We start from the raw sequence: 27,359 nt of genomic DNA, 5'->3' as shown, positions 1-27,359 counted from the left end.
AAGGGAAGGAGCTATTTACTTTTTTTTTTTCATTTTTGAGTCAAAAACTTATCCTTTGGTCATATTCCTACCCTGTGAAGCAATACAAAATAAATCTGTTTTTTGGGTGACAACTTTTCAAACAAAAAACTTATACTGTCCAGTTTTATTTATATCGGTAACTTTAGACAAAATCTCATATCTTTTCATCATCTTTAATCATACTACATGAAATCTTGACATTTGCAAGTTCCATTCCTGGCATCACCACCCAGTAATCTGACAGCTTGGAAATATGTGGCCAAATGCTTGTAGTAAGTGATGATTGACTCTTGTGCTTCTGTGTCCCTACAAAGCAATCAGCTGGTTGGTCCCCGGGCAAATAAGTCCATCTGAGTAACTACCCCTACGTGCCCAGGGTCTATAAGGGTTGGCTCTTACATTTAGAGAAAGGAAACCAAAAAACTAAGTTAATGTCATCAGACCCATACTGTCTGTTGATATTTTTAGGAAGCCATAAGTTACAATATAATAATAATGCAGAATTCATTAATATACTCATTTAACAATTATTTACTGCTATCCTTCTCATCCTCTCTGGCCCCCAATCATTTATCTTTTCCATTGGGTCATCTCAGGCACAGTGTGGATCCAAATGAAGTTCATTCCAAGTTGTGCCCTACCTCAGGATTCTATAGGAATGTCCATGTATTTGACCCCTTTGTTCCTGCTCCGTTTTCTATTACTGTGGAAACAAGAAATAAATGTGAACTGCATAGCACTTAGACCAGCAATTACAGGCACATTTGCTCTAGCCTAAAAACATTCTAGATATTTCCACAAGCATTTATCAAACAGTTCTATACACAAGGCTCTGATCCATGCTGGGAGCACTTTGGAAACAAAGCCCATACAGGTGCTATCACCCAAATGCTGTCAAAGTTCAAGAATGTGCTCTTTTTTGCCTGTTTTTCCAGAGAGTCCTAGAAAGATTGAGAAAGATGAGACTGTAGCTTTTTCTCTATAAAATTTTCATTATCCTGACAATGTTTTCCAATGAAGCCTGAGCTAATTTTAGGTACCACAGATTCCTTTGAAAAAAATTTTATGGCATAAGAGAGGCAGTGTTGAAGATTTTTTTTTTTTTGATAATCAGCTTAGTTTTTCCTTTGCTTGCTGTCAGCCATTACCTTAATTGTTTAGCTCCTCTCTTTGCCTGGCATTTGCAGGACTTAAAGACTTCAGGGTGGTCCTGACATTTTTATTAAAGTGCTATGAGCTAAGTGCTCCTTCTCTCGCCTCATGGTGTATTTTCAGGTGCACTAACAGAGATCATTATTTCTTCATACAGCGGCAGTATGAAGAATCAAGCTGTGTTTCTTGAAAGATGAATGGGCATGGGTGAGGGGGAAGGTTGGGGTGATGATTAAATGTGGAAAATCATGCACCTCTATAATGGTCCATGGTAAATTTCAGTGTCTTTATAATTAGGTTGTTTGTGAGTGTCAGGGCTGTTGTTATTCAGGCGGTGTTACATTATTTGTTTTTGTTACCAGAGAGATGGTGTCTCAAGTAGCAGCGGGGCTTGGACTCTTTGAGCACTATGAGTCACTGAGCACGGAATCCACAGGGTTCTCGTCTTGCTTCCCATCTTGCGGCACTTGCTAGCGGACTCAGGAAGCACACGTGTGGCAGCCAGCTTTCTGACTCACAGTTATTCATTCGTTCCACCTGTTCCTGATGTTGATGCCAGCTACCTGTGTTCAGTCCTAAGAGTCTGAATATTATAGGATTATGGACCAAAAAACATCCTCTTTCAATCCTTTTGTTTCCAGAAAAATCAACACCTGAACTTCTCTAAACCATAATTATCAGTGTACCTGACCTTCATTTATTTAATGTTAACTATCTGTCGGGTTCTATGGAAATCACTTTACATGGGTAATTTTATTTAGTTCTTGGACAGTTCTAAGAGGTAGATATTAGTGTTTGTCCATTTTACAGACTTGTTAGAGAAGCTGAGTAATTTCCTAAGGCAAGACTTTCCGTTTGGTGGTTAAGTGAACTTGGAATTAGAACCAAGGTTTGACTCCAGACTCTATACTAAGAAGTCTCTGTTTATTTATTGAACAAATCTATTGAAAGTGTGAACGTGAAAGTGTTGGTCGGTAAGTCATGTCCGACTCTTTGTGACCCCATGGACTGTAGCTTACCAGGCTCCTCTGTCCATGGAATTCTCCAGGCAAGAATACTGGAATGGGTTGCCGTTCCCTTCTGCAGGGATCAAACCTGAGTCTCCCACATTGCAGGCAGATTCTTTACCGCTAGTGGTTACCGTGTTTAACTTTTCACTTTGATATCTTAAAATGTTGTCAATATTGAATATCAGATTTCACCGTTAGCATTTTCCGCCACTGGACTATAAGTTCCAAGAAGACAGTCTGCTTTCTTCACCTTGTGTATTCAGAACTGAAGCTGCATCATCTAAGAGGTGCTGTAGTATTTTTGAAGGACTGAATGAAGTCATTGGCAGGCTTACATTCTTAGCAATATATTATTAGTATGAACCTAATTATAGATAATAATTGATTATTTATAAATGACTACCAGCCAGGTGTTTTTAATTTTTTTAAAAAAACTGTTGATAAAATAACTTAATGAGCCCCATGTACCATCACCCAGCTTCAACAGTGATCAAAATCCTGACTTTCCAGACATGCTATGTTTATAGTCTAAGATTGCTGTTAATAAGGAGCTTTTTACAAGCTTCACTGGAGCAACAGTGAAATCTCTGTGTCTCCTCCCTCCTCACTGAACTCAGAAACAAGGTTGCTTTCTGAAACTTACACTGTTAAATCAGTGTGTACTAATTCAGAAGGGATATGAGCAGTTGTCTAGAGACAGAATGGCTTCATAGGTCTTAACTCTTGTAATGAATGTACCTGTACATCTAAAGGAGAAGAGTCCCAGGTAAGAACAGGCTTTGGTCAGCAGCAGCATCCAGAAAGGGAGGTGTCACGGACTAGTCCTTGACCTTGCACTTGAAGTGCTGTACTCAGCCAGCTGCTCCTGTGTGCACAGTGTCAGCCTGATAGCTCCGGAAAGAAAGAAATTCATAGAAGCATAGTTAACTTCACTTATTCTGACTCGAAGCAACCTGCTACACTTGAGCTTGCTTTCCAAGGTGCTGTGCTGGTGAATGTCAATATCCCACCTGTTTGGTGGTTGATTTTCTCACTGTAAAGTAATTCCTCAATATGCTGGTTTTAGTATCAGTTTTTTATACTTTGTTGGCATGGATTAGCTTCTCTGTGAGGCAGGATTTTTAGGCCAAAAATGTTAATAATATAATACTTTTCTCATTGAAGTATTCTCTGTTCACTTTTCAAGGAATTATTTTTATTAAAGGCTAAATAATTCCATTAGTTTAAAAAAAATATATATATTGCTTTTGTCTGTTAAAATGTTTTTTTAAATGAATTAAAAAATTATAGAAAATAAAATCCTTATTTGTTGCTTAGGTTTCCTAAATGCCTTAGTAATAATTCTTTTTGTGATTTTATTCCATCATATACTTAATCAGTTTTGCTTAAAATACCTTAAGCAATGGCCCAAATCAGTCTTAAGCCTAGTCTATTTTGTCCCTTGAGCTTGTGGTTTGTTTTTGGCTTTACTTAACATGTTGTTTTTCCTTTTGATTTTTCTTTCTGTCCAAAATGATTCAAGTTTGTTTTACACTTTTATCCTATTGGCATTTTCTTAGGTTCTCTTCTGCGTTGAATTCTACTTACTAGAGTCAGAGTACTTGCCAGAAATTCTGTTTGACTGTCATCACATTATCATTTTTGTGCAACTCCGTCTCATGTTGATCTCTGCGGTAGTTTGCCTCAGTATCAGGATGTTGCAATCTCTAGATCTCATCTTTAAGATTCCTAGTTGAAAAACCCCAATGTCCTTCACATAAAAACCCATTGGTGGAAAGCTCCATCTGTAATTTACTCCCTCTCGGCATAGCTCCTCAGTAATGTTTTTGAGTTTCTTGTGGGATATGAGAGGTCATTAAAAATCATCATTTTTTCCTCCTTTTACAGAAAAAAAATTTGGATTGCTTGAACTTGCTCGTTATTTTCTTTTTTCTGCCTCATATGAACTCAGATAATGATGTTCTATGCTGCTAGAGCTGTGAAGTTATGAAAACAGACTTTTCTTTTTGTTGAAGTAAATATTTTGTGATTTCTGAAAGTGTCCCATATCAAGGCATTTACATTCCTTTTATAAACCCCTCCAGGGACTCTTTGCCTTTAGCTTTTTGGAGCACAGTTTCATTTCATTTTTTTTATATGAATTCCAAGGACGGAATTATTGAGCTCAGTTGAGAAGATCCCACGTTACTTGCTGTTTGCCTTCAAGTACAGTAATACGGTTTTTTGTTGTTATTACAATGTAGTGGACATCTGTTCTGTTGTGTTCTGCGATTGTCTGTGAAGTGATCTTGGTCTCTTCAGGGTCCAGACACTACATCAAGATCCATTAGTACCAGTTTTATTTCTCATTATGTTTTAATGGTTCTTCTTTGTAGCTGCTCCTTGTACTTTCTCATGAGGACACATTAACAAGCTCTTCCCAACTAAACTCTTACCTATTCTGATTTACTAATCAGACTGAAGTTAAATTTAACATTTGAAGCTTAACTTTGCCATTTTCTAAATAAAGACTATTCAGAATGTAAACAATTTCAAAGAAAAACTTACTTGTCCTGCTCTTGTAGTTTGACTTTTAACTATGAAAAAGAACTTTACTGTAGCCTTATTTTTACAGATGGACACCAGTTAAACATTACTGAAGTAAACTGTGTTATAAATTGGCACATTCTGGCCTGAATTAGTATATTCTGGTATGTGGCTTTGCCTCCAGCATTTGAATTAGTTGGTGTCATTTGCTTTTTTCCAACTTTATTTCTCTTTCTTTAGTAATCCTGACAGGAAAAGAGAAATATCTTTGCCTTATAGTCAGTGGTATGATGATAAATGTTTAATAACCACCTCTCTGAGTGGCAGCGAAGCAGCCCTGATTTGTAGCATTTGCTGATCTCCAGGGTGTAAATACTGTCCCCGTGGATGATTTCAAGCTCCCACGAGGCATTACTGAGCCCAGAGTTGGGAGGAGAGGCCCAGCAGCCACCAGTATGTAGTATTCTCACCAGACAGAGTAGTGGTAAATAACCTCAAGAGAGTGGACAGTCCTAAGACAGTGAAATCATGAGGAAGTAATGGGTTTTGAGTATTTGTTATCTTTGTTTTTAATGTAATTTATATAGTTGTAAGTTTATACAATTTTTGATAGTGATTGAATTTAACAACCCCATTCAGTAAATACCTGAAAATTCATGAATTAGCTTTTGTGAGTTGGCTGCAGCACACAGTAGAGGAAGAGAGAATGACAGGGGAAAAGGATCACTCTGATCCTCTCAGCCTTATGTTTCTGTAATGTTATTCCTGGAGACCCTGACCCTTCACTGTCAAATAATTTCCTCTACCCGTTAGAGAATGCCTACGAACCGTCGCCTGCACCTACCAAAGAGTATTATCTTTGCTCTAGACTCTGCAGAGCCCGCACAATTTCTTTAGTATAAACTGGGGGAAAGGAAAATCTTCGTATATTTCAGTAGCTAAAGTTGTTTTCGTCTTTTGAGTATATCTAATAGTGCCATGGGTTTTATGGGCTATTTCTTCTTCCCAGGGGCTAGCGAGGTCTTTGATACCACCCTGTTAGTCCATCTGGCAGGACCCTAATGCTACCTCCCAGTAAGTCGAAGGAAATAGCAACAGCAGACAGCTTTACAGTTCCTCCACTCTCTCGGTGGGCAGTTGGACAATTACTATTAATAGAAGACAGTGAAAGATACATATCTTTGTGTAGCTTTACATGATTAGATTTCCTTCTTTTACCACTGCAGTGGAGTAATGGATCTAAGAAAAAAGGGCTTGCTAATGACACTGAATGCTGAAGCCTGAATGTTTTCTCCTAATTTTTGGAATACTTTAATAGGTTATTTTGAAAATCTACTTTTTAGATGTCCCTGGTTTTATTAACCTGATGGTATGTTCTGCTTGTTGTCCTGTAGTCAGGTGTTAAGATCTCACAGCATATAGGTTTTTACACATCTTGTATCTAGTGTACTGAGGGACTCATTTTACGTCATACAGTTCTGCAGTTGAAATTTTACATTTCTCTTTTTTCTTACTTCCAGCCCTGGCCTGGTGGTGACAGCAGAACATCATGCAATCAGTGTTACCAGGCAATCAGGGAAAGATACATATATATGATCATTAAAATAAATACATCAAGACGAATTATGTGAAACTGTTCCATTAACATAACTAACAGCTGAAATGTAACATAGCAAATCAACACATGTGCTACAACATTTGGTGTTAGTCTTGACTTTGCCTTTTAAGGCTACACAGAAATCGTTCTTATTTTCATTGGAACACAGATGAGTGTCAAGCTGCAGCTCATCAAATGGCCCCTACTTATGGAAAAGATGCTTTCCCAAAGACTGTGCTCACCTTTGGCACAGTGAGAGTACTTTGCTGGGTGCTTCTACAGCATGATAATTGGAATCTAACCCCAGAGCTGTCATCATTTAGTCTTTGGTACAAAAAGAAATCCAAATAGCACAGATAGTTTTGGAAGTTGTTTCATTTTTTTTTTTTAACACTGTAAAAAACAAGAATAAACTCAATAAACCCCAAATTCTCCTTCCTCAAGTATGTTCATCTAGACTTTATGATGCAGTAAGAAAGCATCAATATGTTCCAGGGTCCATGAGAATCAATAAAATATTGGAATACCAAGCCTGGAATGCATTGTGATATATTTAAAAGGAGATTGGGGTCTACTTTCATCCAAGAATATGCTCATAACACGCTTGATTTTGAAAACTATTAAGTGGCAATTCTGAAATCTTGCACAGAAAATATCTTAGCATTGGAAAAAATATAAATTGCAACGGGAAATGTCATATTTTAATTTGAGCCATCTCCTATGTAGTGCAATACAGCTGTTGTGTTCAGGATATTAGCTCTAAGTAATGAAGCATCTGAGATTTCCTTGAAGAGGCAAACAGAAACATTTTTATATTTTTCCCTATAATTCCAAAAAGCTAATGTGTATTCAGAGTAAATCTGTTTGTCATCTCACTATCCTTTAGAAGACAAACATTTATCAAAATGTTTCCCTCCCTCCCCTTCCTCCCTTTCTCTTTCTCTCTTCTTTTCTCCCAGTTTGTTTCACCATTCCACTCTCCAATTCCATTCTTCCTCCTGTCTCCAAGGTATCTATCCTCCATCTATTTTTTTCATCATAGGCTTGAGAGTTTAGCTAAACAAGAAAATTAACTTCCAGAATTTCAAGACCCTAAGACATGTTTCAGGGGGAGGCGTTGATTTTTTTCCCCCATATCCGATACAGATGCCAAGAGAGTGAGTCACAGACACAGGTGTAGAGCAGGGCCGGGCAAGCCGCCCGTGGTGCATTTCCTGATTACATAACCTTTGAGTGTCTCCAGGAGAGATGAGGTCTAGAGAGAGCCATGCTGAGTGCAGTGCCAGGCAGTCTGATCACAGACAGGCAGTGCTTGTATCCCTTCTCAAAAACTTCCCTGCTGGGTTGTTAAAGCATCACAGGTTAGTGTTTAAATTGGAATCATGTAGGCCACAGCTGTGCCTTGAGTGAATCTCAGCTTTAATGTGAGTCAGAGTAGCTGACTCTGATATGAAGGGAGCTTTTTCTCCTCCAACATTAGCTACATTGTTATTTCCTCAGTGGCTAGAAAGGACAAACTGGGTGGCCAATAAAAAAGCAAGTGATCCAGGATTCTTAAACAGTGAGTTTCTAACCCATATGTGTGTGTTAGTCACTCAGTTGTGGTGGACTCTTTGCGACCCCGTGGGCTATAGCCCACCAGGCTCCTCTGTCCATGGAATCCTTTAGGCAAGAATACTGGAGTGGGTTGCTGTTCCGTTCTCCAGGGCATCTTCCTGACGCAGCAATCAAACCCAGGTCTCTTGCATTGCAGGCAAGGTTCCTTACCATCTGAGCCACCAGGGAAGTCTCTTCTAACCCATAATTAGACTATATTGTTTATTAGGTATAATAAACCATAATCTTTATATTCCATTTTAAAGTCAGTTTACATCAACTTAAAAATGATTTGCACCATCTTTATAGAGATCTTAAAGGTGGTGTTGGCTTCCCTGGTGGCTCAGCAGTAAAGACTTTGCCTCTGAATGCAGGAGACACAGGTTCGATCCCTGGTTGGGGAAGATCCCCTGGAGAAGGAAATGGCTACCCACTCCAGTGTTCTTGTCTGGAGAATTCCATGGACAGAGGAGCCTGGTGAGGTGGTGGGGGGGGGGGGGGGGCCCCCAGGGGGGGTGCCCTCCACAGCCACCGGGGGGTGCCCTCCACAGCCCATGGGTTCACAAAGAGTATGACAGGACTTTGCAACTAAACAACAAAAGGTATCAACTTTTTAATTTTGTTTCATATATATGATTGTATCCCTTTGTTATATATTTTGTTATATATATGTGTTTGTTATATATTATCAGTTGGTCAGTTATCCACCTAAAGATTATCTCTGGATTATTAGAAACATAGAAAGACATTCTCAGATTTTAATGGCAAAATTAAGTTGAATGTACTATAGACTTATTGTTTGGCCTTATTAAGGACTGACAGATCAATTTTCTTCTCTTTACCCCCTTAACCGTCTTTGTCCCCACCCACCTTGGGAGGTGAGGAAGAGGGAGAGACCAGAGACCAAGCCTCAGAGGAAGCCAGTAAAGCTGCACAGTGTAGACTTCCAACCCCTTTCTAAGGCTTCCAGTTCTGTGATTTTATAATAAAACTGGTGAAGAATCTGGAAGGCGAGGGGGGTGTATTACTCGTCAGGATTATGCTAGCAGGGGATTATCATATGCTAGGGGATATCATTATGCTAGCTAGGATTATCATAGCAGGGGCTGATACTTGATCAAAGAAAAGTTATTTAGGTGATAATGAACAGTGTTCTGATAAACTAGCTGCAAGAAAACAAACAAAAAGTGGGAGGGCAAATACCTAGGTTTAGGTATGATCAGAGAGGGGCAGTGTTTTAAAATTCCTTTTAAGATTTTCATTTAGAGCATTTATTCTTAATAGGGAAGTCTGTAAAGCTTCAATCCAACTTTCACATAAAATATTCCAGTTTTGGGATTTTGGCTTTTGATATTCAATTCATAGCTTCAGTAGCTTCAGCTATTCAATTCATATGATTGCAAATTAGACAGATGCATGTTTCATAGAAAGGAATATTCTGCCTTTCTTTATTTTTAGCTTTAAATAAGTGCTCAGTACTTTTGGGAATCTTGTTTCAGAGAAACTTTAATTTTATAAAACTGGTGGCAGTTAAATATGGAGAGACCATATAATTTATCATCTAAACCAAGATTCTTTTGAAAATAAAAAGGAAACTAGTAATAATTATACCAGGACAGTAGGCTTAAACTAGAATGAAGTCACATGGCACCCTAACTGTAGCTCCTTGAGACACTGAGATATGCAGTTAAATCATTTGTGAAAAACAGAGACTCACAGAAAGAGATCAGATTTGTGGTCATCGGAAGTGGGTGGTATGGGGAGGGAAAATTGGATGAGGGTGGACAAAAGGGACAAATTTCCAGTTGTGAGATAAATAAAGTCTAGGGATGTAATATGCACCGTGGTGACTATAGTTAATGTTGCTATATAATATATATGAAAATTAAGAGAGTAGACACTAATAGTTCTCATCACAAGGAAAAAATTCTTTCTATTTTCTTTTTGTTTCTATCTGAGATGATGGATGTTAACTTACTGTTAATAATTACTGTAGTAATTATTTCCTGATATAGGTAACTCAAATCATTATGCTGTACAGCTTAAATTTTTACAGTGCTACGGGTCAATTATATCCCAGTAAAACTGGAACAAAATAGACGAAAGACAACATCAAGTGTACATGGACGCCTATGGCTTTATAGAGCACAGTATGAGTTTGAGGTCAGGAAGCAGGAAGTGACCTGAAAACGGTCTGATTGAGCTTGACCAGAAGACAGCATTTTATTGTTTTTGGTGGGATGGAACTGCTGCCCCTTATTTCCTCTTTATATTTTTATACTTGTCAGTTTCTCATTGTTTTAGTGTAGAGAATTAAATTTATAGGATTGGCATTTGAGAGGGAGGAGAGGAAAGTGGGAAAAGGTCAAAGACGGTTCTGTGAATGATATGTTAAGTAATGAATACTCGAAACCCAGAGAGGCTTGGGAGAATAGATAATGAGTTATATTACTCAGTCATTGAGTTTGAGGGTCCATAGGCTATCCATGTAGTTATAGCAAGTAGACAGCTCTTAGCCAAGGTTTTCAGTTCAGGAAGGAAATCAGGTCTAAAGTTGTATATATTTGGGTTTCTTCCACATAGAGTTGATTGTTAAGTCTATGAGAATGCATGAAGTCTTTCATTCATTCATTCATTCTAAATTTAGCATTATGGTAGCTGGTAGGGATACAGTAATAAAGGAGATCAAATATGTCTTCACAGAGTTTATGGTGCAGTGGGAGAAACATACAGATAGAGGTCCTATGAGCACACATAAGAATCATACCTAAGCCAGACTTCAGGAGTCAAGGAAGACTCAGTCCCTTAGGATAAATATTTAATAGAAGCTCAGCAAAGGGGAAGAGAAGATGAGGGTGGAGTACAGAGAAGTCATAGAGCACCCAAGTCCTTTGAGAGAGTGCCTGGCATGTGTCAGAAACTGAGAGAATGTGAATTAAGAAGAAAATATATTAAAAGTTGAACATAGGACTTTAAAGAATGATTTCTTTGTAGGAGGCAGAGATATGGATAAAGAGGAATCAACACAGGAGCCTAAGAATGGAAATTGGCAGAGAATTTGGAGAAAGTGTTGAAGGCAGGGGAGAGTCAACCGTGTTAAAGCTGTGTAAGGAGTCAAGTAGGGTGAAGATTAAGGAGGGAAACTATTGAACTGGCAGTTATGTAGTTCTTTGAGGACTTGGGCATCAGTTTCATTGGCATGAGAACCAGATTGCAATAGATTGAGGAATGAGAGAAAAGGAAGGATGAAGTTTTGTAGGAAAGGGAAAGAGAGAAAGGGGGTGATATTTGTGGACAAAATAGGGAAAATATTTAAGAAGGGGAGAGATGCTTGGCTTGAATACCTTTGAAGCATTTGGAAAGAGATGATATCAATAGAAAGGTAGGTTAAGGGTGTAATTGGTGTTGCAGTGTTATGTGAAAGTGGAGTCAAGAGCACAAATGAGTAATTTAGCCTTGGAAAGAAGTCCGTTGAAACATCAGAGGAAAGAGAAAGATTTTGAAGAAAGCTCTTGAGAGGAAAGTTGAGGACATTCATACCAGTGGTTTTCCCAGTTAAGTGGAAGATAAAGTCCACTGAACATGGAGAAGCATAAGGGTACAGTTCAGAGCTTTAAAGAGCATGGCAGAGTTGAGAAATAAACAAAATTCTGCCAAGCTCTGCAGTCACAGTTGAGGTTTTGTTGTTGCTTTTGTTTTTTAAAGTCTATTTATAATGGAACCAATTATCACAGATTTTATTGGGTTCTTGAGGATAGAATTGGAAAAATGAATAAATTATTAGGCTGACCCAGAATTGAGCCTTGGCAAAGCAGAAGATTGAGGTGGGAGAAATTGAGGGTATTTTAAGAGTGTGGGTGAAATGATGGCCAGTCTTTAGTTCCATCTACGTAAGAAAGTAGTGGTGGTGCACAGTTTATTTAGAGGGCAAGAAGAAGCTGCAGATTGTGCTAAAAGTAAAGGAAAGCTTGGTGAATAATGGTCAGAGAGGAAGCTGTGCTATTGATATAGTAAATGGTAAAGTGAAAAACTCAGCAGTGGCCACAGAACTGGAAAAGGTCAGTTTTCATTCCAATCCCAAAGAAGGACAGTGCCAAATAATGTTCAGACTACCATACAATTGCACTCATTTCACATGCTAGCAACGTTATGCTAAAAATCCTTCAAGCTAGGCTTCAGCAGTATGTAAACAGAGAACTTCCAGATGTACAAGCTGGGTTTTGAAGAGGCAAAGGAACCAGAGATCAAATTGCCAACATTCATTGGATTATGGAAAAAGCAAGGGAATTCCAGAAAAATATCTACTTCTGTTTCATGGACTATGCTAAAGCCTTTGACTGTGTGGATCACAACAGTCTGTGGAAAATTCTTAAAGAGGTGGAAGTACCAGACCACCTTACCTGTCTCCTGAGAAACCTGTATGTGGATCAAGAAGCAGCAGTTAGAACTGGACATGGAATAACTGACTGGGTCCAAATTGGGAAAGGAGTATGATAAGACTATATATTGTCACTCTGCTTATTTAACTTATATGCAGAGTACATCATGGGAAATGCTGGGCTGGATGAATCACAAGCTGGAATCAATAACAAATAACATCTTGTATTATTTGTTATTGTTGTTAAGCTGTGTCTGACTCATGTCTGATTCTTCTGCGACCAGTGGACTGTAGCCTGCCCATGGACAGGTTCCTCTGTCCATGGGATTTTCCAGGCAGGAATACTGGAATGGGTTGTCATTTCCTTCTCCAGGGGATCTTCCCAACCCAGGGATTGAACCTGCAGCTCCTGCCATGTCTCCTGCCATGTCTCTGGCATTGCAGACAGATTCTTTACTGTTGAGCCACCGGGGAAGCCCTGGAATCAAGATTGCCAGGAGAAAAGAAATATCAACAACCTTAGATATGCAGGTGATACCACTCTAATGGAAGAAAGTGAAGAGGAACTAAAGAGTCTCTTGATGAAAGAGGAGAGTGAAAAAACTGGCTTGAAACATAACATTCAAAAAACTAAGGTCATGGCATCTAGTCCCATCACTTCATGGCAAATAGAAGGGGAAAAAGTGAAAGCAGTGACAGATTTTATTTCCTTGGGCTCCAAAATCACTGCAGACAGTGACTGCAGCCATGATATTAAAAGGCACTTGCTCATTGTAAGGAAAGCGATGACAAACCTAGACAGCATATTAAAAAGCAGAGACATCACTTTGTCAACAAAGTCCATATAGTCAAAGCTATGGTTTTTCCCCTAGTCACATATGGATGTGAGTGCTGGTCCATAAAGAAGGCTGAGCACCTAAGAATTGATGATTTTGTTTTGTGTTGCTGGAGAAGACTCTTGAGAGTCCCTGGACAGAAAGGAGATCAAACCAGTCAATCCTAAAGAAATCAACCGTGAATATTCATTGGAAGGACTGAAACTGAAGCTGAAGCTCCAGTATTTTGGTCACCTGATGCAAAGAGCTGATTTATTGGAAAAGACCCTGATGCTGGGAAAGATTGAAGGCAAAAGGAGAAGAGGGTGGCAGAAGATAAGATAATTAGATAGCATCACTGACTCAATGGAAATGAATTTGAGTAAATTCTGGGAGATAGTGGAAGACAGAGGAGCCCAGCATCCATGGAGTAATGAAGAGTCGGACAGACATGACTTGGCAACTGAACAACAAGGAGAAGTGAAGGTCATTCTGAAGAAAATCATAAGGCAAAATTCCAGAAGGTATGATAGAGTATATAAACGGCATGTAGAGTCTCTTATAGGACTGTGGGTAGTAGTAGATCTTAAAAGACACTAGGAGTGAAGGCAAGACTGGGAATGGAAGGAAGTGATTTGGATGTCTTCCAGAAGCTGACAGCCACTTCTATCACTGTTACTGGAGTCACCATTTCAGCTGCTTTTGTACTTTATCCCCTTCACTGTTAATGCTTTTTTTTTTTTTTTTTTTTTTTTTTTTTTTTTTTTTTTTTTTTTATTTTATTTTTTTAAACTTTACATAATTGTATTAGTTTTGCCAAATATCAAAATGAATCTGCCACAGGTATACATGTGTTCCCCATCCTGAACCCTTCTCCCACCTCCCTCCCCATACCATCCCTCTGGGTCGTCCCAGTGCACTAGCCCCAAGCATCCAGTATCGTATATCGAACCTGGACTGGCAACTCGTTTCTTACATGATATTTTACATGTTTCAATGTCATTCTCCCAAATCTTCCCACCCTCTCCCTCTCCCACAGAGTCCATAAGACTGTTCTATACATCAGTGTCTCTTTTGCTGTCTCGTACACCGGGTTATTGTTACCATCTTCCTAAATTCCATATATATGCGTTAGTATACTGTATTTATGTTTTTCCTTCTGGCTTACTTCACTCTGTATAATAGGCTCCAGTTTCATCCACCTCATTAGAACTGATTCAAATGTATTCTTTTTAATGGCTGAGTAATACTCCATTGTGTATATGTACCACTGCTTTCTTATCCATTCATCTGCTGATGGACATCTAGGTTGCTTCCATGTCCTGGCTATTATAAACAGTGCTGCGATGAACATTGGGGTACACGTGTCTCTTTCCTTCTGGTTTCCTCAGTGTGTATGCCCAGCAGTGGGATTGCTGGATCATAAGGCAGTTCTATTTCCAGTTTTTAAGGAATCTCCACACTGTTCTCCATAGTGGCTGTACTAGTTTGCATTCCCACCAACAGTGTAAGAGGGTTCCCTTTTCTCCACACCCTCTCCAGCATTTATTATTTGTAGACTTTTGGATTGCAGCCATTCTGACTGGTGTGAAATGGTACCTCATAGTGGTTTTGATTTGCATTTCTCTGATAATGAGTGATGTTGAGCATCTTTTCATGTGTTTGTTAGCCACCTGTATGTCTTCTTTGGAGAAATGTCTGTTTAGTTCTTTGGCCCATTTTTTTGATTGGGTCGTTTATTTTTCTGGAGTTGAGCTGTAGGAGTTGCTTGTATATTTTTGAGATTAGTTGTTTGTCAGTTGCTTCATTTGCTATTATTTTCTCCCATTCTGAAGGCTGTCTTTTCACCTTGCTAATAGTTTCCTTTGATGTGCAGAAGCTTTTAAGGTTAATTAGGTCCCATTTGTTTATTTTTGCTTTTATTTCCAATATTCTGGGAGGTGGGTCATAGAGGATCCTGCTGTGATGTATGTCAGAGAGTGTTTTGCCTATGTTCTCCTCTAGGAGTTTTATAGTTTCTGGTCTTACGTTTAGGTCTTTAATCCATTTTGAGTTTATTTTTGTGTATGGTGTTAGAAAGTGGTCTAGTTTCATTCTTTTACAAGTGGTTGACCAGTTTTCCCAGCACCACTTGTTAAAGAGATTGTCTTTAATCCATTGTATATTCTTGCCTCCTTTGTCAAAGATAAGGTGTCCATATGTGCGTGGATTTATCTCTGGGCTTTCTATTTTATTCCATTGATCTATATTTCTGTCTTTGTGCCAGTACCATACTGTTAATGCTTTTAAATCAAAGGGATCGCTCTGATGTCTATACAAAGAGTTTGGTATGTGGCATGTCAGTCTTCTTAAAATACAGTTTTGAATGTAGCTGACCCAGTGACAAAGAAGTTGCTTTATTTTGTCATTAGAAGATATTCCTGCGCCGATAATAAAAACTTTTTTTTCTTTTTTTGCTAAATAGGGAGTGATTTTATTTTATTTTAATATTTATTTATTTGGCTGCATCAGATCTTAGTTGTGACGCACAGGCATTTCTAGCCGTGGCGCTTGGGCTCCAAGGTGCCTGGGTCAGTAAATGCAGTGCACAGGCTTATCTGCCCCAGGGCATGTGGGATCTCAGTCCCCAGGTTCCCTGACCAGGGATGAACCCGTGTCTCCTGCACTGGAAGGTGGATTCTCAACCACTAGACCGCCCAGGGACGTCCCCAAGAACTGATTTTAACTTATGTAATTTGGGGAGTCAAGTTTACTTTCCTTTGGGTAAATCTGAAATTACTGAAACAAATTCTGGAGATATTTTTAATGTTGTTAATTTCATCAAGTTAGTCTTCGTTTCTTAACTTGCCTTAGTATGTGCTCAGTTGCTCAGTCCTGTCTAACTGTGATCCTATGGACACAGCCTGTCAGGCTCCTCTGTCCATAGAATTTCCCAGGCAAGAATACTGGAGTGGGTTGCCATTTCCTTCTCCAACCTTAGTATAGACATTATTTTAATTAGTACACTTTTTAAAACTTCTAATTTAGAAAAGTTTAAGAGTAGATTTCAATCTGATACAGTCATTTAGGTCATTCTTCTAAACAATTCCCAAGGTTAGAAAAAAATTGTCGTGTATGTATGAAGAAATTTTCATTTTGAATATTTTAGAATCATTTGGAAGAGTATGGTTCACTTTGAACTATTAAATCCAGCAGGCTAGGAACCTATGTTTTAGGGAAGGGATTTTCCAGATTGCAAATTTAATTTATTATTTCTAACTAAATAGAATATCCAGAATGACTCTTAAGTATGCCCCTTCTCCTGTCTTTCACAACACTTAGGAAGAAAAAGATGTTCTCTGCTATGGTTCTGGTATCATCTTTTAATAACTTCCAAGAATTTTGAAGTCTATTGTCTTCTCATTTCCCCTCTCCTTAACCTCATTAATGTTATCTAAAGATCTTTTAAGTTCTCTTTATCTTCCTAGAAAATTTCAATACATGACTCATGAAATTTCTCCCTACTTTTTCTCTTTTCTCATTTTGAAGCTTTTTCAACATCCATACAAATAATCCTTATAATCTATATGCTAGAGTGTTCCCTTAACTTACCCAATATTAATGTCTTTTATCTCCATTTCTTCTAAGCTAACAATAGGGATTGCCATATACCAGAATTCAGGATAATTTGGAAGTACTCCAGCTTAAAATTTTTGAACTCTGAAATTTCCCTTTCAGATTGTAATTTCAGTTGAGACAACTATCTTCCATTCATTTATTTGGCAAGTATTATTGAATGCCTATTATATACTGAACTTTTTGGTCCTCCCTTTTAGCCATTTACAGTGCTTTTCCTTTATTTTTGCTTCTAGTTCTTTGATATCCTGCCTGCTTGTAATTGTATTACTACCCTGACTCTAACCTCATTTGCTTTTCTGCCTATAGCGAGCTTCATGGTTGGTCATTTCAATTGCACTTAATTCTGAACCTTCAATTCTGACTTCTTTTTCTTAGGCTCTGTTACTGTTTCCTCTGACCTTATTCATTATTATTATATTTTACAATCAATATGCATTGGTATTTCCCTAAATATTTGTGTTTTCTGCTGTTCTCTGTTCCATCCTGCTTTTGTCCAGGGCCTCCCTTTAATTAATTGATTGTATTTGTTTAGTGTGTGTCTGCTGGTGATGAATTCTGGTTTTGTTTACTGACTTATGACATCTTTATTTTCTTTTCATTTTAGAGGGGAACTTTTTCCTAGGTATAGAATTACAGGTTAGCAGTTATTTTCACTTGGCACTTTAAAGACTCTAGGCCAGAGTGTGTATCTGGCCCACCCCTGCTCTTAGGATGTTTTGAGAGCCTGTGGTGTTTACAGGGGCTTCCCCACTGGCAGGTCCTGAACTATAATCCCTGTCTTCTCAGCACTGAGAAACGTCCCCAAACTCTAATTATAGGTACTTATAAGGACTTCGGCTGCTGTACTTGTGAGATGGGCAGTCACTAGAGAGTTTGAATGGAGGAGTGATACACAAAAGAATTTCTCTGTTTGCTGTGGTCAGAAAAGACCATAAGGAAGCAAAGCAGAACCTGAGAGGACCAGTTAGGAGGCTATTGCAAAAAAGCAAGTAAGAGATGAAGGTGGCCTATAATTTTTTGTCTGGCTATTAAAATTTTTAACTTCCAAGCTGCCTTAAATTTTGATCTACTCAAACCATTTCATCCATATGATATCACCGTGATTTGTTTCTACAATTCATACCTAATAATGTCACTCCTCAGAGATTCCTCATTTTATATCTTCAGGTAAAAATTCAAAGTACCAAAAGATGACAGATCATATCCATGCTCTGGAGCTTATCTCCCTTTATAGCATCCTCTCTTATTCTACCTCTTTTTTTGTTGTAGTTCATTCACTAAGTCATGTCCAACTCTTTGCGACCCCATGGACCGCAGCACACCAGGCTTCCCTGTCCTTCACTAACTCTCGCAGTTTGTTCAAACTCATGTCCACTGAGTCGGTGATGTCATCCAACCATGTCATCCTCTGTTGCCCGCTTCTCCTCCTCTTTCCTTTAGCCAGTTATCTACTTGAAGCCTAGATTCTCTCCATAGGTTATAAAACTTCCTCAGATCTCCATGCCTCGGGCCATATTTTTCTTCTTCTAGAATTATCCATCATCAACTCCCTTCTCTTGTCTGACTTACTCCAACTCATCATAAAGATTCATATTAAAGATTAAGGAAGAAGCTTATTTTTTTTTTGGAAGGGTTTCTGAACCTTTTCCTTCCCTATTCCAGGACAAAAATGATTAGTCTTTTCTGTGGAATCAGTACATTTATAGCATCTACTCTCTACCAAGAACAGTTTTAGGAGTTGGAGAATCACAGAAAACTAAGCTACAATATTTGTGCTCAAGGACCTTGTTCTAGAAGAGAAGACACATAAATATATAATTACATTGTAGTGTGGTAGGTGTCCTAGTAGAAAGTATGATCTTGAGAGAAGGATATGAGTGACGTGTTCCTAGAAGAAGAAAAATCCATATCAGTTTTTAAAGAGTAACTCAGAGTTTATCAAGCAGAAAAGGTGCATGGGTTAGGGCAAATATATAAGACTTAAAGAACAATATGTCCATCAGCACTGGACTCCAAATGGAGAGTGCAGCTCAGTTGGTGAGGCAGGTAGTCTGTTGGGTCTCTAGAGCTAGAACACTGATAGCCAGTTTTCAGCCCTGGTGTATTCTTGCCTCTTTTTTCCAAAACGGTATTTCAAACTACTTTGTAAAGTAAGCACAAATGTGTTAGAAATGTCATGAACATAGGGGAAAAGGAGATGCGTAACCCGAAATCAATCATAATAACACATAGTAGTAACCTGAGAAAAAAAATGGAATATTCAAGTCATGTACTCTTACACAAGATCCACTGACTGTTTGACTAGTTGCCAAAAAAGAAATAGGAAAAGAAAATGAAAAGCAAAGTCTTTGCTTTGTCTTCAGTAGTTTTACACGTCCTTTCAAGAAAGAAATTACTTGAGCTAGTTTGCCTTCTCTTACCTTTTGTAAAATGCCCTTGCTGAGGAATCCACTAACCATATGGTTTCTTCCAATATTCTCTCCTTTCTCCCCCTTCTCCCTTAGTATCTTTTTGCTACATACATTGCTCCTTCAGCCACTCTTGACATTGGACTTCAACAGGAAAAGAAAAGAGAAATTTATATGAAAATACAACCACCATTTGAAGACCTTTTTGATGCAGCAGAAGAATATATCCTCCTCCTCCTTCTTGAGCCTTGGACAAAGATGATAAAATCAGACCAAGTTGCTTACAGAAAGGTATCGTGGCACTGATCAGCTGTGTGTAAACCATTCAGGTTTACTGCAAAACTGATGATAGGCAACATTGTTAACTTGCAGGAGAGAAAAGCTGAAAAAGGTCTCACATGGGCCAGGAACTCAGAGTTAAGATTTGGGCAGACACAAATTTGGGGCAGGGAAAGTATTGATTCACTTAGTTTTTCCCCATTTCCCTGTTGTCTCCTAACAAAAGACGAAAATTGATGTCATTTTTAATTCTGTCTACAAATATGTCAGCAGAGAAAAATCTGAGTTTTGGATTCTTGTGAACCAGTAAAATGTGGCATGATAATATACTAGTTTTGTCATTTCTTGCCATTTCTCAGCAGCGGCTTTAAATAAATTTGATTAATGGAAGGAGCCTGTGTATTTTTATTCTGGATGAGTTACAGTAAATACTACACCCATGGAAAATGTAAACATTCCATATGTATTATGGAAAACACATTCTGTGACTTAAAGCACTCTCAGATGTTCATCAGGTCAGACCGCTTGATTTGAGAAAAGTGCCAGCACACCTTTTTTCATTCCAAAAGAGCTGATTTTAAGTCTAGGTGCTTGAGTATTTTCACTATTCTTATTGATGTGTGGAAGATTAATTTGAATCACAAATGAAAGCCATTTGTGGGTATTTTTAATATTAAGTTACTGCATGTACCCTTACCTTATTGAATTATAACCAATATAACACGATGGCTTATTAAATTCATTGACCAAAATAATGAAAATTTCATTCCTGATTTCTTTTTGTCCTGAAAAATTAACATTCACATCCTTTCTACCACAGAAATGCATGTTTTACACTAGGAATATTGGGATATCATATGAAATTTTTGAAAACTTCTCTCCAGTCATGATTTAAATACAGTATATGGTATAGAGCAAAATGAATCTGAGATATGGTCCCACGATGACAAAAGTAATTTAGAATTATAGCTAACTTCCCTAACACCAAGAAGTTTCGGCATTAGCCGTGATTCCTATGAAATGCCTGGGACAAATTATATGCTCTTTTTTTAAAGGAAAAGTAAATTTCTCTTAATTCTACAAGCTTCTTAAATTCAGCCCAAAGGACCTCTGTAAAAGTTGGGCTGACTGGATTATGTGGACCCTTTCCCAAAAAGGATGAGCAAGGAGATTTAACCAAAATTAAATATTAAATACAGGAAGTTCTCCGTCAGCCAAACTGATTCTTGCCGGCAGTAGAGAAATGGAAAATGATCTTGTTCTCCTGACGGTGTAAAGCAGTGCAGCACACAGGCTGAAGGCTGGGTCCTGCTGTGAGGTTTAATTTCATGATTGAGTAGAGTGCCATCATTTTTTTCTTCTACTGTGGATTATTTGGTCCCCTAAAGCTAGCTGTGCCTATCTTCATGTCAAGTCGCTCGGTCATGTCTGCCTCTTAGCGACCCCATGGACTGCAGCCCACCAGGCTTCTCCGTCCATGAGATTTTCCAGGCAAGAGTACTGGAGTGGGCTGCCATTGCCTTCTCCAATCTTCATGACTATTATCCCATTATAATGAATAGAAGCTGGGAATGTGACCCACCCAATGTGTTTGCATTGTCTGTTATTTCACATGGGGTATCCAGAAAGGAGGAATGGTCTTTGGTGGCATTGTATCATTACACAGACATGTATGCATTGTATCATTACACAGACATGTATGCATCTTCTGTTTTATCATGTGCATTTGTGGTCTGACTTTGCTGTAACTAGTGTTTTTCACTATGTAGGTCTTCCTGCTTTTGCCTCCAAACTAACTTACTTTATTGGCAAGTGTATTTGTTTTTTAGCCCACTGTTATTGGCAAATTGTGCATTCTTTCCCCACTTTTTCATAATGCATATTCTTTTGATGTTACAAACTTTGTTATTGTTTTATTATAGGTGGAGCTGGTGGAAGAAACTCGACAGCTAGATTCCACATACTTGAGAAAGCTACAGGCTTTGCATAAAGAGACAGTTTTCAAGAAAGCTGAGGTAAGAAACTCTCTACTTAGAAAAACAAACATTTTAACCTGGAGAGGATTTTCACTGCATGTATTGGTGGTGTGTGGGAATAGGGATCATTGATTGAGGAGCTCATGTATGATAAAGTAGGGGGCAGGCAGTTCCATTTTCTGCTGCTGCTTTGCCTAACATGCTGCGTATGACAGGTATCACATTTTACTGACACGTTATTTAACAACAAAGCCAGAAAAAGAAAGCAGATGAAGTCGTGTAGGGAGCCAAGATACTCATTTGCCTTAGAGTCTTCAAGCCACGTTATATTCCTTTGGATGTTACTGGCTATTTTCTGTATGGCAGCAACTCTACTTGTTGTCAAGTTACAAAAAGAATTAACTTGAGTTTTCCAAACAGAAAAGGAAGTGTTGTGTGACAGCAATAAGCAAAACAAGAAAGAAAAATATGGAAAGGCTTTAACGGAGTCAATAAAAAGATCATAGGATTGACTGTGATAGTCAGGTGTTGTTTTGATATATAAATTTACAAATTTGTGATTATCTAAGTAAGCCATGGTAGATCCATAAGGCCATAAGATTAAATGTGTGTATCTACATAAAAATGACAGTTTAGGTTCATATTTATTCACATGGAAAATGCCGAGGACATGTTATTATATAAATATGTGGGGAACAAACACTGGTCTGATGTAATCCTATTCATATAAAATTGTACATGCATTTCTACTTGTATACATATATGCAAAGAGAGCTATTTGGAAAAATGTTCATCAAAATGTTAAAGATAGTTAGCTCTGAGTGACAAGATTTCAGATGATTTTTTACTTTCTACTTTCTACCTATCTGAAATCTTTATTCTTTTAAACTTTTACACAGACAGTAAAGTTATTTTTTAGGTATATTCATGATTTTGCCTTATACATATAGAAATTCTTTATTTGAAATTCCACTAATTAATACCTGGAAAGGATACATAAAAATTCATGAAGATAGTATATTATAAAGTTATATCTTAAAATTTTTTAACATATTATTCATAATATGTCTACCTATTAAAATTTTTTAAATATAGGAGTTTATCTCATGGTCTGATGTTTTTCAAAAACAAGTAGGAAAGTGAATTAATTATTCAGCAAGTTACATAGGAAGGATTCCTAAAGAATAAGCCTCGCTAGCTTTTTGCCATGAAGGGTTTATAAACTGTTCATGAAGCATCAGAGGTCTTAAAAATAACTTACAATTGACTGTTCTATGAGGGTGATTACATCTAAAGTATCTTGTATTACTCTATAACTTAAAAAATTTTATAGGTAAAATAATGTTTTATATTCATGATCTATTATTAAGGAAAAGAACCAAGTTACAAAACCACACATAGTTGTATAGTACTATTTCCATATTTAATAAATTATGTTATGTGTAAAAAAAGACCAAATGGATACACATAGAAATGTGGTGGTTATCTCTGGATGGTGGTACTATGTATGCGGTTCGTTTTCTTTTTATTACAAAAGACATACTACTTCCATACCAACAAAAATAGTAAGATTAATATTTTATAAGCAAGTGTTTACTAAATGTTTACTAATGTTCCTGAAAAGAAGGGAATAGAATGGAAAGGACCAGAACAGAATTTGATGTGTTAGAATCACATTCTAGATTCTTTACCCAGTTCTACCATTGAATTGATAAATGCCATTGGCCTGATAATTAATTTTTATTTGTTTATCTTTAACTTTGGAAAGTAATTTGTTGTATTTAAGAGATTTTTATGAAAAGTATTATTTCACTAGGACACTACTTGTGAAATTGGAACTGGTATTTCACCACTTCCTCATGTCTCTAAAAACACAGAATACTGGAATATGGTTCCTGAAGAATATAGGCATTTTAATTTTAATGAACTGCTTAACAACAAACTGGAGTTTGAACATTTCCGTCAGTTTCTTGAGGCTCATTCTTCAAGGTGAGAAACATAACCATTTTAAAATTTCTCGATTAAAACAATTTTATAAGCTACTTATTTTTTAAGCTGCTTGTTTTGATTCAACATATGATAAAAATGATCTGATGCTTGGTTTTACCCATTTCTGTAAAAATTAATGAGCATAGTTATCTGAAATGTATATGGTTAACTTTTTGTTGGGAATTGCATTTTGATAATAGCAGCCTCCAGAATGTTATTTTGAGTGGTCAAACAATATTTGTTGATACTTTTAGCACTAGCTAAATTAAAACACCAGTATATTTCATTTTTCCCTATTTTGACTTTTCTTTCTTTTGTGTTTTTCTAGACAAGTGCTCTGATTACTAGTTCTGAGAAGCTTCTCTTTTGTATTTCACTGAGCTATTAAAATTACTGTGCTGCTTTGTGGCTTTTGTTAGTTAATACACAAATGAAGCATTGTAGTTCTGCATAGAATCTTGGTACCTTATGACACATTTATCTAATATAAAGTGAAGTATTCATCATATTTTTCTCTAATAATTTTCTCCCAAGTTGGGAAAAACTGGCTAGACCTGGGAGCCAAATTTCACATACATAGTTTCCCTTTTTTGTGATGATAATTATTCTAAATTTAACATGTTGCCAAATAGACATGCAATAGGTGGGAATTTTTCCATCTTTGAAATTGATAATACTAGTCCATCATTAATGGAAGAACTCTGAGACCCTACCAGTATGGTGGTAGGTTCTTTCCTGATCCCAGTATTCCTTGTATTCAAATATATATTTAGCCAGGACGGGACACAGTATTGTACTCATTAGTTCCATGGTCTAATCAGTTGTGTTAAACTACTCAACACAGCACTTTCTAAGTTCTATCAGATCAATTACTTGTTTGGTGTTTAACAGAATTGAAAGAAAGAAATAAGATGGGCTGTACTTTGTTTTCATTTTAGCATGGACCTTATGTGCTGGACAGACATTGAACAGTTCCGAAGAATAACTTACAGAGATCGAAAGCAAAGGGAGGCAAAATCTATATATATAAAAAACAAATACCTCAATAAAAAGTATTTCTTTGGGCCCAACAGTCCAGCTTCTGTGTATCAACAGGACCAGGTATTAACATGGAAGCGTATTTTTTACATTTTAAGTATGAAAACTAGTAATTTATTTCTTTTTGCTAACAACCTGAAAGTCATCTTTTTTCTTTTGCTTTTATGACTTATCAGTTAGATACTTCTGATATCTTTTTTTAGGTATTCATAATAATCTACAAATGTCTGCAATGTGGGAGATACTTTAAAACTAAAGTATTATATATTATTAAAACTTTGTTATTTATTAAGGTGATTTATTGAATAAAATTAACTATCATTCATCTACTCACCCATTCATTCAGCAAATATGGGTGCCTGTGAAATGCCAGACACTGTCCTAGGTGCCAGGACAAATGGCAAACAAGGTGAACAAAGTCCTTGCATCTTTCAGTGGGTAGAAAAACGGCCACTATTAGCTGTTAAGCCTCATCTCTACCTCTTTTCTGTTCTTCTCTTAACTGATATTGCTCAAAACATAATCAATCTTTGAAAAATCCTGTTTGCCATTGAATTGTCCTCCAAAACTATTTCTGTTGACCAGGAACATAGATTTTCCATTTTGTTGAGCCAAAATCATAAGGCCTTAATCACAACTTATTAATAAGTGTACAAATGTAATGGGATTCAGCAATGGGTTTGAGTGTTCATGTAATTGATACATGAGATATGGCTTAATTTTAATGACTTTGAAATATAAAATTAAGTGTTATAATTTATTTAACTTGAAGTTTGCTAGTACTAGAAGTTTGCTAGATCAAATGTATAGCATTTGATTTCTTTATTTTCATAGTTTAAAACAATGCATACCATATGCATTGTTCATAATTAATTAAGATCCTGCCTTCCCAGGGATCCAACCCAGGTCTCCCATATTGCAGGCAGATTCTTTACCAGCTGAGCCACCAGGAAAGCCCAAGAATACTGGAGTGGGTAGCCTATCCCTTCTCCAGCGGATCTTCCTGACCCAGGAATAACCCAGGGTCTCCTGCACTGCAGGTGGATTCTTTACCAACTGAGCTATCAGGGAAGCCCTATATCATAATGGCATCAGTTCAGTTCAGTTGCTCAGTTGTGTCTGACTCTTTGTGATGCCATGGACTATAGTACTCCAGGCTTCCCTGTCTATCACCAACTCCCGAAGTTTACTCAAACTCATGTCCATTGAGTCGGAGATGGTATCCAAAAATCTCATCCACTGTCATCCCCTTTTCCTCACGCCTTCAATGTTTCCCAGCATCAGGGTCTTTTCCCATGAGTCAGTTCTTCACATAAGGTGGCCAAAATATTGGAATTTCAGCTTCAGCATCAGTCCTTCCAATGAATATTCAGGACTGATTTCCTTTAGGATTGACTGGTTGGATCTCCTTGCAGTCCAAGAGACTCTCAAGAGTCTTCTCCAACACCACAATTAAAAGCATCAGTTCTTCGGCACTCAGCTTTTCGTTATAGTCCAACTCTTACATCTGTACATGACTACTGGAAAAACCATAGCTTCGACTAGACGGACCTTTGTTGGCAAAGTAATGTCTCTGCTTTTTAATATGCTGTCTAGATTGGTCATAACTTTTCTTCCAAGTAGCAAGCGTCTTTTTATTTCATGGTTGCAGTCACCATCTGCAGTGATTTTGGAGCCCCCAAAAATAAAGTCAGCCACTGTTTCCACTGTTTCCCCATCTATTTGCCATGAAGTGATGGGACCAGATGCCATGATCTTCGTTTTCTGAATGTTGAGCTTTAAGCCAACTTTTTCACTCTCCTCTTTCACTTTCATCAAGAGGCTTTTTAGTTCCTCTTCACTTTCTGCCATAAGGGTGGTGTCATCTGCATATCTGAAGTTATTGATATTTCTTCTGGCAATCTTGATTCCAGCTTGTGCTTCATCCAGCCCAGGGTTTCTCATGATGTATTCTGCATATAAGTTAAATAAGCAGGGTGATGATATACAGGCTTGATGTACTCCTTTCCCACTTTGGAATCAGTCTGTTATTCCATGCCCAGTTCTAACTGTTGCTTCTTGACCTGCATACAGATTTCTCAAGAGGCAGGTCAGGTGGTCTGGTATTCCCATCTCTTTCAGAATTTTCCACAGTCTTTTGTGATCCACACAGTCAAAGGAGTCCAAAATGTAGTACTTGGATGCAATCTCAAAAACCACAGAATGATCTCTATTCGTTTCCAAGGCAAACCATTCAATATCACAGTAATCCAAGTCTATGCCCCAACCAGTAATGCTGAAAAAGCTGAAGTTGAATGGTTCTATGAAGACCTACAAGATCTTCTAGAACTAACACCCAAAAAAGATGTTCTTTTCATTATAGGGGACTGGAATGCAAAAGTAGGAAGTTAATACCTGTCGTAACAGGCAAATTTGGCCTTGGAGTACAGAATGAAGCAGGGCAAAGGCTAATAGAATTTTGCCAAGAGAACACACTGGTCATAGCAAACACCCTTTTCCAACAACACAAGAGAAGACTCTACACATGGACAGCACCAGATGGTCAATACTGAAGTCAGATTGATTATATTCTTTGCAGCCAAAGACGGAGAAGCTCTATATAGTCAGCAAAAACAAGACTGGGAACTGACTGTGGCTCAGATGATGAACTCCTTATTTCCAAATTCAGACTTAAATTGAAGAAGGTAGGGAAAACCACTGGACCATTCAGGTATGACCTAAATCAAATTCCTTACAGTAGAAGTGAGAAATAGATTCAAAGGATTAGATCTGTTAGACAGAGTGCCTAAAGAACTATGGACAGAGGTTTGTAACACTGTACAGGAGGCAGGGATCAAGATCATTCCCAAGAAAAAAAATGCCATAAAGCAAAATGGTTGTCTGAGGAGGCCTTACAAATAGCTGTGAGAAGAAGAGAAGCAAAAAGTAAAGGAGAAAAGGAAAGATATACCCATTT

At 37.6% G+C, this 27,359-nt stretch overlaps 1 protein-coding gene across 3 annotated transcripts in view; it reads left to right on the top strand.

The window, feature by feature from the left end:
* RGS22 (regulator of G protein signaling 22) overlaps positions 1–27,359 on the top strand; it is a 145,452-nt gene that overhangs the window by 75,867 nt on the left and 42,226 nt on the right. For all 3 annotated transcript variants that reach the window (XM_070383040.1, XM_070383039.1, XM_070383041.1), the window contains 4 exons: positions 19,218–19,412; positions 21,323–21,415; positions 23,193–23,365; positions 24,304–24,466. In XM_070383040.1, the coding sequence (XP_070239141.1) occupies positions 19,218–19,412; positions 21,323–21,415; positions 23,193–23,365; positions 24,304–24,466 (624 nt within the window). The remainder of the gene's footprint in view (positions 1–19,217; positions 19,413–21,322; positions 21,416–23,192; positions 23,366–24,303; positions 24,467–27,359) is intronic.

This window comes from Bos mutus, chromosome 14 (genome assembly GCF_027580195.1).
Source record: "Bos mutus isolate GX-2022 chromosome 14, NWIPB_WYAK_1.1, whole genome shotgun sequence".
Lineage (NCBI taxonomy): Eukaryota > Metazoa > Chordata > Mammalia > Artiodactyla > Bovidae > Bos > Bos mutus.
The sequence above is the reverse complement of the archived record's forward strand: the minus strand, read 5'-3'. Positions and strand labels throughout refer to the sequence as shown.